The 11,608-nt window shown below is 39.9% G+C and overlaps 1 protein-coding gene across 1 annotated transcript; it reads left to right on the top strand.

Moving 5' to 3' along the window:
• Nucleotides 1-6,316: 6,316 nt before the first annotated feature.
• On the top strand, nucleotides 6,317-6,847 carry LOC120281063 (uncharacterized mitochondrial protein AtMg00310-like). The gene has a single exon (XM_039288001.1). The coding sequence runs from the start codon at nucleotides 6,317-6,319 to the stop codon at nucleotides 6,845-6,847; it is 531 nt and encodes a 176-aa protein (XP_039143935.1).
• Nucleotides 6,848-11,608: the final 4,761 nt, after the last annotated feature.

Below are 11,608 nucleotides of genomic sequence, written 5' to 3'. Positions count from 1 at the left end.
ATTTTTTAAAGTTTTTTTATGAAGTGAACAAGTCACATGTCTGATGAGTACACAGATTTTATAAATATATCGCACATCTTCATGCTATATAAGAGACGGGATCAATTCCCAATCTTGTCAATAGTATAAAGAATCATAAACCTTAAAATTTAATAGAAAATTTTAGCTCAAAAATTAATTTATAAAAACCTTTTTTAATAGCTTTAAAAAATACTGTTTTAAAATAATTTATAAATACAAATAAACAATAACTTTTTATTACAAACCGTGCAAATGTTGTCATTTTAAAAAATAACTAACTTTAACTAAAATAAAAAAATAATCCAAGTGTTTGTAATTCTAATCATTTATAGTACAAAAATTATATAAAAAATTCGTGTAATTATTGAGAAAATAACAAATAAAAAACTTTGATAAACAAATTTTTTTTACAATACCCAATAATGTCCTTCTATAATTCCATCATAAAAATCTAATATGAAACTTTAAACAATTAAATTATAAAATAAAACAAATTGATATGACAATAATTAAAATATAAAATTTAAACAGTGGATATCACATCAAGGGCACCACTTATTAAAAATAAAAAATAATCCTAGTTTTGTAATATCTAATCATCTATATTAAAAATTATATAAAAATTACATGTAATTATTGAAAAAATAACAAATAAAAAACTTTGATAACGAATTTTTTTTTTTACAATAGCCAATAATGTCCTACAATGATATCATAAAAATCTTATACGAAAATACATACAATTAAATTATAAAAGAAAATAAATTGATATAAAACCAATTAAAATAAAAAATTGAAATAGTGGATATGACATCAAGGGCACCACTTATTAAAAATAAAAACTAATCCTAATGTTGATAATATCTAATCATTTATATTATAAAATTATATAAAAATTATATGTAATTATTGAAAAAAATAACAAATAAAAACTTTGATAATGAAAAATCTTTTTACAATACCCATTAGTGTACTAAAATGCTATCATGTCTAGAAAATATAAACAATTAAATTATAAAATAAAATAAATTGATATGAATTCAATTAAAAAGCTGCCAATAATGTCCTACAATGATATCATGTCTAGGTTAAAGTGGTGCTTGATAAACTCAGAAGCTGCCGAATGAGTCTCTTAGGGGAGCTGTGGAGCGGTGGCACCACGTCGGAGAAGCCACAGGGATCTTCTGTCAGCGGGGTAGGAAGGCTAGGCAAGAAAGGGTTGACGTACTCAGAAGCTATTAGTTCATCGTCGGAGGAACAAGGTCAATCGAAGCAAGTGATGGGCGAGCCACAGGGGAGTACGCGGACATTAACTGGTGCTAAGCGTCCCAGATATCCTGCTGAGCAGGCGTGTGGACGGTGTTTCCGGTCGACACACAAAACGTCAGAATGTCGTCATCAGGTCGTATGCCTTCGTTGTGCGGGGGTCGGGCACGTAGCTGTGAGGTGCAAAATGGTGGTCCGGCGAAGCCCAAGGAGGAAGAAGGTTCACGTCCGATCTAAACGTGCGTTGGAACCTGCTGATCAAAATGCGAGTGGGTCCACGTCTGTTACTGCACCACCACACCTGGGACATCGGCTGCAGCTTCCTGTGCGATCGAGTCTCTCTCTTTCTTTGACGCCAGAGATCACAGCGGTAAGGGAGGAGCTGTCCTCGGTCTTAGTGGTGACCATACTCTCAGGTTATGTGACGGATGATGCTCTAGAGGATGTGCTTCCCTCGGTCATCAATCGTTCCCTCGCCGGCCCACTTACACCTATGAATGATAACACATACCTTGTCCCGCTGTCGTGCCGCGCAGACGTGAAGGATGCTAGTAAATTGGATGTGACAAAATTTGCGACCAAGGATGGGGTTTGCTCAGCGAAATTTGCTCCGTGGTCGGCGGAACTGGGGGCCTTGGATAGGGCCTCTGGAGATGGAGTTTGGGTTCGTATTTGGAACCTCCCCATGCATGGGTGGTGCTGGAGTGTAATTTTGAAGGTGTTGAAAACGGTGGGTGAGTTGGTCTCATTGTCGCAGGAGTTCAAAACTAACAAGCGATTCATCTCGGCATTGGTTCGTCGGAGGAGGGGCACGTCGTTACCTGCGGAGCTCGACCTCAGTATTGGGATGCGTCGTTACCTAGTGATCCTGACAGAAGATAAAGGAGTGCAACCAACGTATAAGCAGGAGCTCGGTCGCTTTGTCCTCCCTGACCGGAGTGTGGAGAGGGCGTCCGGTATCCTGTTGAGGCGGTCCACCCATGAGATCAATCCGGTGGAGAAAGGTAAGAGGACAGAGGTGCTGCCGAGCTTGAAGGCCTCTGAGGGGTTGGTTGAGCGTAGCTCCCACCCGGTTTACGCTGAGCGTTCTGACCACTCTGGGGAGGAGCCTCAGCCTGCCCGCATGATGCTCGGCTCTCGTTCAGCGATGAATGCTGGTGCATTTCTAAGGACAGAGACGGAGGGGGGACAGACGTTGGTAGAGCCCAGCTCCCACGTTGATGTGCCCGGGGGTGACTTGCGCATATGTAAGACTGTGGTGGAGCCACGCTCCCACGTCGCCGGTGAGGTGTACCGGCCGAAGCTGTTGGTTCGTGATCCGCTGGGTCAAAACGAATTGAGGGGAGGGACCGCTGGTCGGAGAAGTGAAGGTACGGAGAAGAAGAGAAGTGACGGGTCAAAAGCTGGACGTCGTTGATGGGCTCGATGCAGCTTGGTGTCGATAAATGGGTGGTCCGAAAGCAGGGTGGGTCTCTAACAGGTGGCAGGTGCGCCGAGAGGCATGCTCAGGTGTCCGAGGAAGTTGGCAATCATGGGAAGAAATCTTTCGGGGAGTCCCAGGTTCTTCACGATCGGTGTCAAGCGGGGAAGAGTGTTGAAGTTAACCTGATTGGGGAGCGAGAAGTGGATACCAAGTCGTCTTTCGTGGACCCGTTGGATGTGGAAGCTGGGATGAAAGATGTTGTTGGCCCAGTCATTTGCCTGGAAGGAAACGGGTTTGAGTTGGACCCATTTTTCATGGGTGAATTGGGCTTTATTTTAGATGTTCATGGGCTTCAGCCTGGAAAGTCTATAAGCTCAGGGGTTTGCACGGATGGACCTCACATAACTGATGCGGATAATGTGAAGGAGTTGAGTGCTGCTGGGCCTGTTTCTGGGCCGGGTTTTGAGCTATGTGAGCCCATGGACTTCGTTGGGGCTGATTTAAAGAGTAAAGGGGTTGAGGCCCAAAGCACACCGAGGAAGACAGAATTATTACTGGATGGTTTTGATGTGAGGAATGGTAATACTAGGCCGTCTTCTGCTCCTCTCGAAGGATTCCACTGGCAATATATGGAGAATTTTTGGGTCTTAGCGACAAATTTGGTGGACAAGGAGGCTGATAAGGGTTTGGACCCTAGTGAGACTCATGTGTCTGAATCAGAAGAGCTCGAAGAGGAATATGCTTCCGATGACTCTATTGCGGAATTTGAGAATTCGTTAAGGGAGTTACTGCCAGTTTTAAAGGGAGGGAGTTCTTCTCCATCTGCTGATGCACCTAAAGGAATCAGGAAAAGTGAGCGTCAAAAGAAGCCATCTTCCCGATGGAATGAGGAGGCGGGTTATTTGGCGGAGCCCCCAAGGTCAACCAAGAAGAAAGTACTGCGAGAGGAACCTACAGAAGGTACGCTTTCTAAGCCCCTTCTTATTTCGGATTGGTCCAATGAGCAAATTGCTAGTTACTGTAAAGCATGTGGTATTTCTTTTGATGGTCCTGACATGCATATGAATGCTTGTATTGATTATATTCGTAATGTCGAAAAATCTCGCTCGATTGCGGGCGTTGTCTCCAAATTGGACCGGGCGGAGACCTCCTTGAAGGTTCGCTGTGATTAGTCGGTTGTTAATGAATATTATCTCTTGGAATATTAGGGGTCTGGGTAGGCCCGCTAAACGCTTTCTAGTTAAGGACTTTTTGAATCTTCATTTTGCGGATGTGTGTTGTTTACAAGAGTCCAAGTTGGATGCTATTTCGGGGACCATGTGGAAGGAAATCGGTGGACCGCGTTTGGATCAATTTTCTTTCCTTCCCTCTGTTGGGACATCTGGTGGCATAATTGTCGGGTGGAACAGTGTTCTACTTGAGGGTTCGGTGGCTATGAGGGGTGAGTTCTGCTTGTCTATTGATTTTCGTTCCAAGCGGGACAACTTCACGTGGCGGTGCACCTCGGTTTATGGTCCAGTTGACCGGCATCGCAAGTGTGCTTTCTGGGATGAAATTAAGCGTTGTTGTGGTGACCCGGGTGTTCCCTGGGTGATTTGTGGTGATTTTAATGCAATTTTTTCCCTGGAGGACAAGCTTGGTGGGAGGCCAAATTTAGCTGACATTCGGGACGCTAATACTTTCCTGCATGAGTGCTGCCTCCTTGAACCCCCTATGTTAGGGAGAAGGTTTACTTGGACGAATGGGCAATTGGACCCGACTTGGGTCAAGCTAGATCGTTTCCTGGTGAATAAAGAGTGGGCTGACTGTTTCCCTAGGATGACCCAAAATTGCCTCCCGAGGGTGGGATCGGATCATGTCCCTATTCGTCTGGAGGTGGGGATGCATTGTGTCAGTCCTAGACAATTTCGATTTGAGCTTGCCTGGACCACAGTTGAGGGTTTTTTGAACTTGGTGGCACAATGGTGGGCTGGATTCAAACCTCAGGGTTGTGGGGCCTTTGTTCTAGCAAAAAAATTGGCTTGGCTTAGGGATCAGCTCCGCAGTTGGGCGAAGGAGAACTTTGGCTCCATTAAGCTCAAGAAGCTTTCGATTCTATATGAGCTTGAATTGCTTGATAGTATAAAAGAATCTAGGAATCTTAACGAAGCTGAATCGCATAGCGAATGCGTGCTGACGGAGAACTTAGTTGTTATTCGCAGGCAAGAGGAATTGTATTGGAAGCAGCGCTCCCGATTGCAACGGTTGAAGGAAGGCGACGAAAACACAAAATTCTTTCATTCGGTGGCTAATGGAAGGAAAAATGGAAATTTTATTTCTTCTGTCTCGGAGGGTAATGTCTCCTATCACACTGCTAGTGACATTGGTAAAGTATTCGAGTGCCGATTTAGGGCTTTGTTTGGCCAAAAACGTTCTTTCCGTTTCAAAGTGGACATTCGTGATCTATTAAAGAACAAAGCACCGGTTGATCTTTCTTCTTTGGAATGCCCCTTTACTCTGGAGGAAGTTAAAAGAGCGGTCTTTGACCTTGGGAGCGACAAAGCCCCCGGACCGGATGGTTTTCCTATGCATTTCTTCAAAACATATTGGGAGATTGTAAAAATGGAGGTGTGGCAGTTGTGTGAGGATTTCTTCTTCGGGAAGGCTAACCTGGAGAGAATTAATTGGGCGTATATTGCACTTATTCCGAAGGTTCTGAGCCCAGCTTCTCCGGGTGACTATAGACCCATTAGCCTAATAAACTCTTCTCTGAAAATCATATCAAAGATTCTGGCTTCTAGACTCAACACGGTTATGGACTCTTTGGTTGATCACGCTCAATCGGCTTTTCTTAAAGGAAGGTGCATTTTGGACAATATTGCGACCGCGGAAAAGACCATTTTTAGCATCCACAAAAGAAGACTGTCTGGGCACATCCTCAAGGTGGATTTTGCTAAGGCTTTTGACTCTGTGGATTGGGATTTCTTATTGGAGGTTCTGGAGGTTAGGGGGTTCGGTCCCAAGTGGTTAGGGTGGATAGCTTCGCTGCTCAACTCATCCAAGGCATCGATTCTTATTAATGGGTCTCCCAATGGTTATGTTCGATATCAAAGAGGATTACGTCAGGGTGACCCTCTGTCACCGCTGCTTTTTGTGCTGGTTTTTGATGTGCTTTGTGCTATGTTTGACAATGCGATTAATTCGCGGATATTGATTGGGGTGCCTTTAGGTGAGTGTGGAAATATCTGCAACTTGCATTATGCGGATGATCTTTTGGTCCTTACGGTGGGGGGGGCTGAAGACCTCCGGGTGATAAAGCTGATCCTGTTGGTTTTTGAAGGACTCTCTGGTCTGGAAACTAATTTCTCCAAAACTTGCCTGTACTCCACCAATCGGAGCTTATTTCCGGATGATTACGTGGCAAAAACTGTTAATTGTAAGGTGGACCGTCTCCCAGTCTCTTATTTAGGCATACCGGTGTCTGGCAGACGGCCCCGTAAGCAAGATTGAGAGAGCTTGATCGCTAAGGTCAAAGGGCGACTGTCCTCCTGGAAGTCGTCTTTCCTTTCCATCGGCGGGCGGCTCACCTTGCTCAATTCTGTTTTAACGGCCATCCCGACGTACTGGATGTCGATGTTCAGGCTCCCTGCGTGGGTTATCAAAATGATCGATCGGATTCGTAGAGATTTCTTATGGAGTGACCCTGATATTGAGCACCCCGGATGTAGACTCGTTGCTTGGAAGAACATCTGTCGGTCAAAGGAGCAAGGTGGTTGGGGGATCTTGGACCTCTCCTCCTTTAATATGGCGCTACTGGGGAAATGGAGGTGGAAACTCCTCTCTGACTCGAGCTGGGGAGGGGCGAAGATTCTGAGATTCAACTATGGAGGTCCAAACTGGGATTTATTTAGGCGCACGACTAGCAGAGTCTCTTTTTTCTGGTCTGGGGTCGACCAATGCCTCCCGGCGTTTAGTGGCTGTGTTTCTGTTCAGGTGAAAGATGGGGCGAACTCACTTTTCTGGAAGGATCGATGGTTCAATGGTCGCGCACCTATGAATATCTGGCCTGAATCTTTTCTCTTGTCCCGGTCCCCGAATGGGACAGTCAGAGAAATGCCGTACTTGCTCGCGAGCTCTCCTTTTGCTTCTGACCCTTAGTCGTCGCAACTCCTGGGGAGGCTGCGCGTGGCTAATGGTAGCGACCAGGATTCTAAGGTGTGGAGCTTGACTGCGAACGGGATGTTCTCAGTCAAATCCTTTTATTGTCGTCTGAATGATGGAGGTTTAAGATGTTCAATTGCAAACTCCTTTTGGAAAGGCCCTTGTCCGAGAAAGGTCAACGTGTTTAACTGGTTAGCTTGGAAGAATAAGATTCTCTTCTTGGAAAAACTTGCCAAACGCCGTTGTAACAGACTCCCGACAGACACCTGCGTATTATATCACTCTGATGTGGAGTCGGTTGATCATCTTTTTCTTCACTGTCGATTCTCTAGGGAGGTGTGGGCACACATCAGTCGGTCTCTGCTGTTACTGACTCTCCCCTCCTCTATGTCTCTGTTGTGGGGTGACTGGAGGTCTGCTTTACGTCCAGCGATCTGGGTGATCGGGGATGGGGCAGTGAAAGCCTATGTGTGGGCTTTATGGCTGACGAGAAATGATTGTATTTTTGCTCATAAATGTGCGCTTCCACACTCTGTTATGGTGAAGACTGATCATTTGATTTTATCCTGGTTCTCTGCAGCTCCTGAGGGCCTGAGAGTGAAGTTGGAGGGTTCTATTTCCTCGATCAGGCGCAGCTTAGAGTTCTCTAGGTCTCATTCTGCAGGGGAAGAGCCCGCGATCGAGATGGCTCAGGTGGTTAGGCAGGAGTAGTTGTTTTGTTTACCTGGGTCAGGAGGAGACCCGTTGTTCCTCCTTTTGCTTTTATTTTGTTTCCACATCAAGTGGAAAGGCTGTTGTATCTTTTTGTTGTTTATTTTAATGCACGTGGTTTATCCACTTTATAAAAAAAACAAAAAATTCAATTAAAAAATATAAAATTCAAATAGTGAATATGACATAAGGGCACATGCCTGCAGGTTAAAAAACAAATTAAAAAAAATGAATAAAAAAGTAAAAGAAGAGTAAAGTTGTGTGAAAAAGAAAAGGAATGAACAGCTCAAGCTTCATCAAGAAACCGACCATTGTTTCTTGGTAGGGTTCCCAGTCACACAGGCGCAGCTTCTAACTCCGGAGCCGGCCAACATGCCTCAAGTCCCAAGCCTTTCCGATCTCAACGAAGTGAAAGGATCAACAACAACAATCTCATCAGATTCTCATGAGGTATATATATATATATATATATATAAATATGTTGTGTAGATTCATAAAATTTGAATTTTTAATTGCTTGTATGATTTTCATGTTAAAAAATAATAAAATGAATATTTTCTTTTTAATTCTGAAATTTAGGAGGTAGTGGAGATTATTAAAATGGAAAGAAAAGGAGAAGTAGAAGAGGAAGTGATAAAGAGGACGTTACTGTTTGATTATTAGAATGGTAGTGGAGATTCATTCTTATTCTTTTTATTTTTTTTTTAATTAATATTTTGTATAATTTCAACTTCTTTTTCCTCTATATATTTGGATAATAATAACATTTAAAAAAGATTAATTCATTTTCAGGAGCTTGATCACAAGCTTTGGTGGTGAGGCTTGTAAAATTTAGATGCTAGTTGCTCCTATCCCGTTCTCTCTCGGCTTGGATCTCCCGAGTTCTTGCCTACATACCGCCTCCGTCATCGATGTCTACTGCCTCATCCAGTACGATCTATCCGGTGCTCCACTTGGTTCCTGTCTAGCTGGCCTCAACCACCACCTGGTGCTGCTCCCTTTGCGTCTGGTGCCGATCTTTCACATACGGCCGTCATCATGCCCATTCGCAAACTTAATCTCACCTTCCTGCGAGGTATGGCCTTTTCCTGTGCTTATTTGCGACTTTTGTTGATCTGATTTGAGTTGGTGTTGCTGGTCTTCTTGTTTTAATCTCTTACTTCAATGCTGAGACTTTGTTATTGTTTGTTGGATTTGACATGGAATGAAAACTTGATTTGGTGCTCTCTTTGTTTGGTATGTACCTTTTGTAATTAAGTAGGAGTGTCCTTGTCTCAGTAGTTTCAAGCTGTACCATAATTTACGAGTGAGCAGGCCATGTTATCTATAATTTCTTCCTAGTTGGGAAGATTGTTGCTCCATGTGAAGATGGTTGATCAAAAATTTTGTCTGCCATTACTATCTTATAATATTATAAAATGTGGCCATGAAACCAAATAGGAAGGTAATGAAATGCAATTAAATTATATTAAATTGTATAAATGCTAAATTACATAATGGTGATGGAGATGAACAAAATTTATAAGCTTATGAACTGCATTATTTGTATTATTCTCTAGATTGAAATGCATATGAGCAAATAAAAGCATAGAATTAAATAATTAATAAATGTCACCATGAAATATCCTAATAAAGTGTGGGTTTACCTAAGTTCTTAGTATCTTAGTTTTTTTTTCAAAAGATTATTTAATATGTGATTTTGCTATCAATTTGGAAGTATAAATAGAATAATTTGTTACCCTTAGCAATATGCATATTTTCTCCACTCTTGCCAAAATTCATTGATAAAAATTTGTATAATCAAGATCCTAAGAATTTGTATTAATTATGATATGCTTTTTTTTTTTAATTCTCTAACTTTTACCTAATCTTCTCATATCTTTATTTTTACTATTTTCTCCACTCCTACCAAAAATGATTTCTAAAAATTTGTACAAATTAGTATAAATCTAGCCCTTTCTAAATTTCACCCAATGCTATCGTAACTTATATAAAAAAAAAAACTCTTCTTCTCTTCACAATTCATCTTCTTCATTTCCTATGCAAGAGAGTTGTTGAAAATTTTCTCCAAAGACAACACTTCATTAAAAGAAGACAAGGTAGAATTAAAGTTATATTATTTTGATTTCTAAAGCATTTAGAAGTACGGGTAATTTCAATAATGTTTTTCTATGAAATATACCTTTGAATCTTGAAAATCAATTTCTACCTTCAATGATGTTTGCTCCCTTAAATGAATCTTTTATTCTCTTCTATCATGGATATGATGAGTCATGTATTATATATATATATATATATCCAAGTACAGTATCATATTTATATTGTATCTATGTACTATGAGAACCTTAGAACTATTTAAGTCATGTCATCCCACTAGTTGCTCTAAGTGCACTATAATCTACTCCTCCAATTAAACATTGATTTCTCAATTTCAAATTAATTTGTTATTTTTGTCTCCTCAAACTCAATATATTTATTCTCTAAACACCTATTAATTCATCTAGACTTCTATTATGAATTGTTTTTTAATGTTATATTCTTCTATTTGATTATATTTAATTTATATTAAAATTTGCTCTATGTAGAATGGCACCCTGGTTGAGATTTAGAAGTAAAAAAAGAATTATACAATAAACTCAAAATAATGAACAATCAGGACAACCTTCAACAATCTCGGAACAAAATTTGCCAAATGAGCAAGTTCTTCAACCTCATCAAGGTTTAGTAGATGTCAACTCAAATGGTATGCATAGTTGAAATTTTTTTAGTATTATAGAATCATTGCTAGCATTGAAATTGATTCTTTATATTATTTTGAATTAAGATATTATTACTCAAGCTATGGTTGGTTATGGAATACAAGTGCCTATACCACAATTTGCAAGTAATAGTATGTTTTAGTTTTATTTTACCATGCACTGTCATTATTTTTTAATTTACATATCATTTCATTTTTATTATTTTTGTAATTAAGTTTTTTTATTGAATTTATTACAGTTTCAAGTGAACCGAGTTCTCCATCAATGGAATCATTTTCATCAGAAGGATCGGATTGAAAGCTATCAAATAAGTTGCAATATATATCAATTTGCTTGGATTTTTTTTTTTTGTTAAAGAATGTTAACTTTATCAAGATGTGAGGATGTTTTATAATTTTTTGGATTACTTTGTTATTTAGATGATTTATGTTTGAGATTGTGGGATATTTTATTAAATGCTATTGATATCATTTTGTATTGCTTTCCTTTATATCATGATATAAAATAATATAGATTGCTATAAAATATGTGATAAAAAATTATATTAAAATATTCATGATGAATGCTAAATGGGCCAAGGAAAAAATTCACATAATAATTGTGACAACTAAGTATCATCACCATTTATTCATATTTAACTATTATTTGTGACGATAATCTATCACCAACTAGTTTGACGATTTATTCATGTCATTTAGTGACCACAAATGTGCAAATTGTTTGTCACCTTTTAATTTTGCAAATGTCACAAAATGATTGCCGTTAACACCCATTTGAGTGATGATTATGCTAATGTCATGATTAATTTGACATTTACAAATATTCCTTGACGCAATTTTCCTATAATTAGTGACATAAAAAATATGCCACTTATTCGTGTGATGTTCATGTTTGTGTCATGAACAACTGAACATTTACCTCATATTTGCTGATGATGTCGGTTATCTAGCGACATTATTTTTAAATAATGGATGACAAACATGAACATCCCCGCCTCGCGGGGCAGGGGGGGGGGGCGGGGAGGGCAATCCCCGCCACACAAGGATCCCTACCCCGCTCCCCGCGGGGATCCCCACGGGGATTCCCTGATTTTTAATAATATATATATATATATTAAAAATTACTTATTTGATTATTTAACTTTTTTTTAAAAAAAATTAATATGAATATAAGATTATAAGGACCAAATATTTGGATTTACAAAAAAAAATATATTTTTGGTATTTATTAATAATGTTTTAGACTTTTAGTAATACTAGTGTTACTCTTGTGTGATGTAGTAATATAA

The sequence above is a fragment of the Dioscorea cayenensis genome, chromosome 17 (genome assembly GCF_009730915.1).
Source record: "Dioscorea cayenensis subsp. rotundata cultivar TDr96_F1 chromosome 17, TDr96_F1_v2_PseudoChromosome.rev07_lg8_w22 25.fasta, whole genome shotgun sequence".
NCBI classification, from domain to species: domain Eukaryota; kingdom Viridiplantae; phylum Streptophyta; class Magnoliopsida; order Dioscoreales; family Dioscoreaceae; genus Dioscorea; species Dioscorea cayenensis.
Note: the sequence above shows the minus strand (reverse complement) of the source record. Positions and strands in the feature narration are given on the sequence as shown.

Coding starts and splice junctions, on each gene's coding strand:
- LOC120281063 (XM_039288001.1), top strand. CDS start 6,317: ATGTCGATGTTCAGGCTCCCTGCGTGGGTTATCAAAATGATCGATCGG.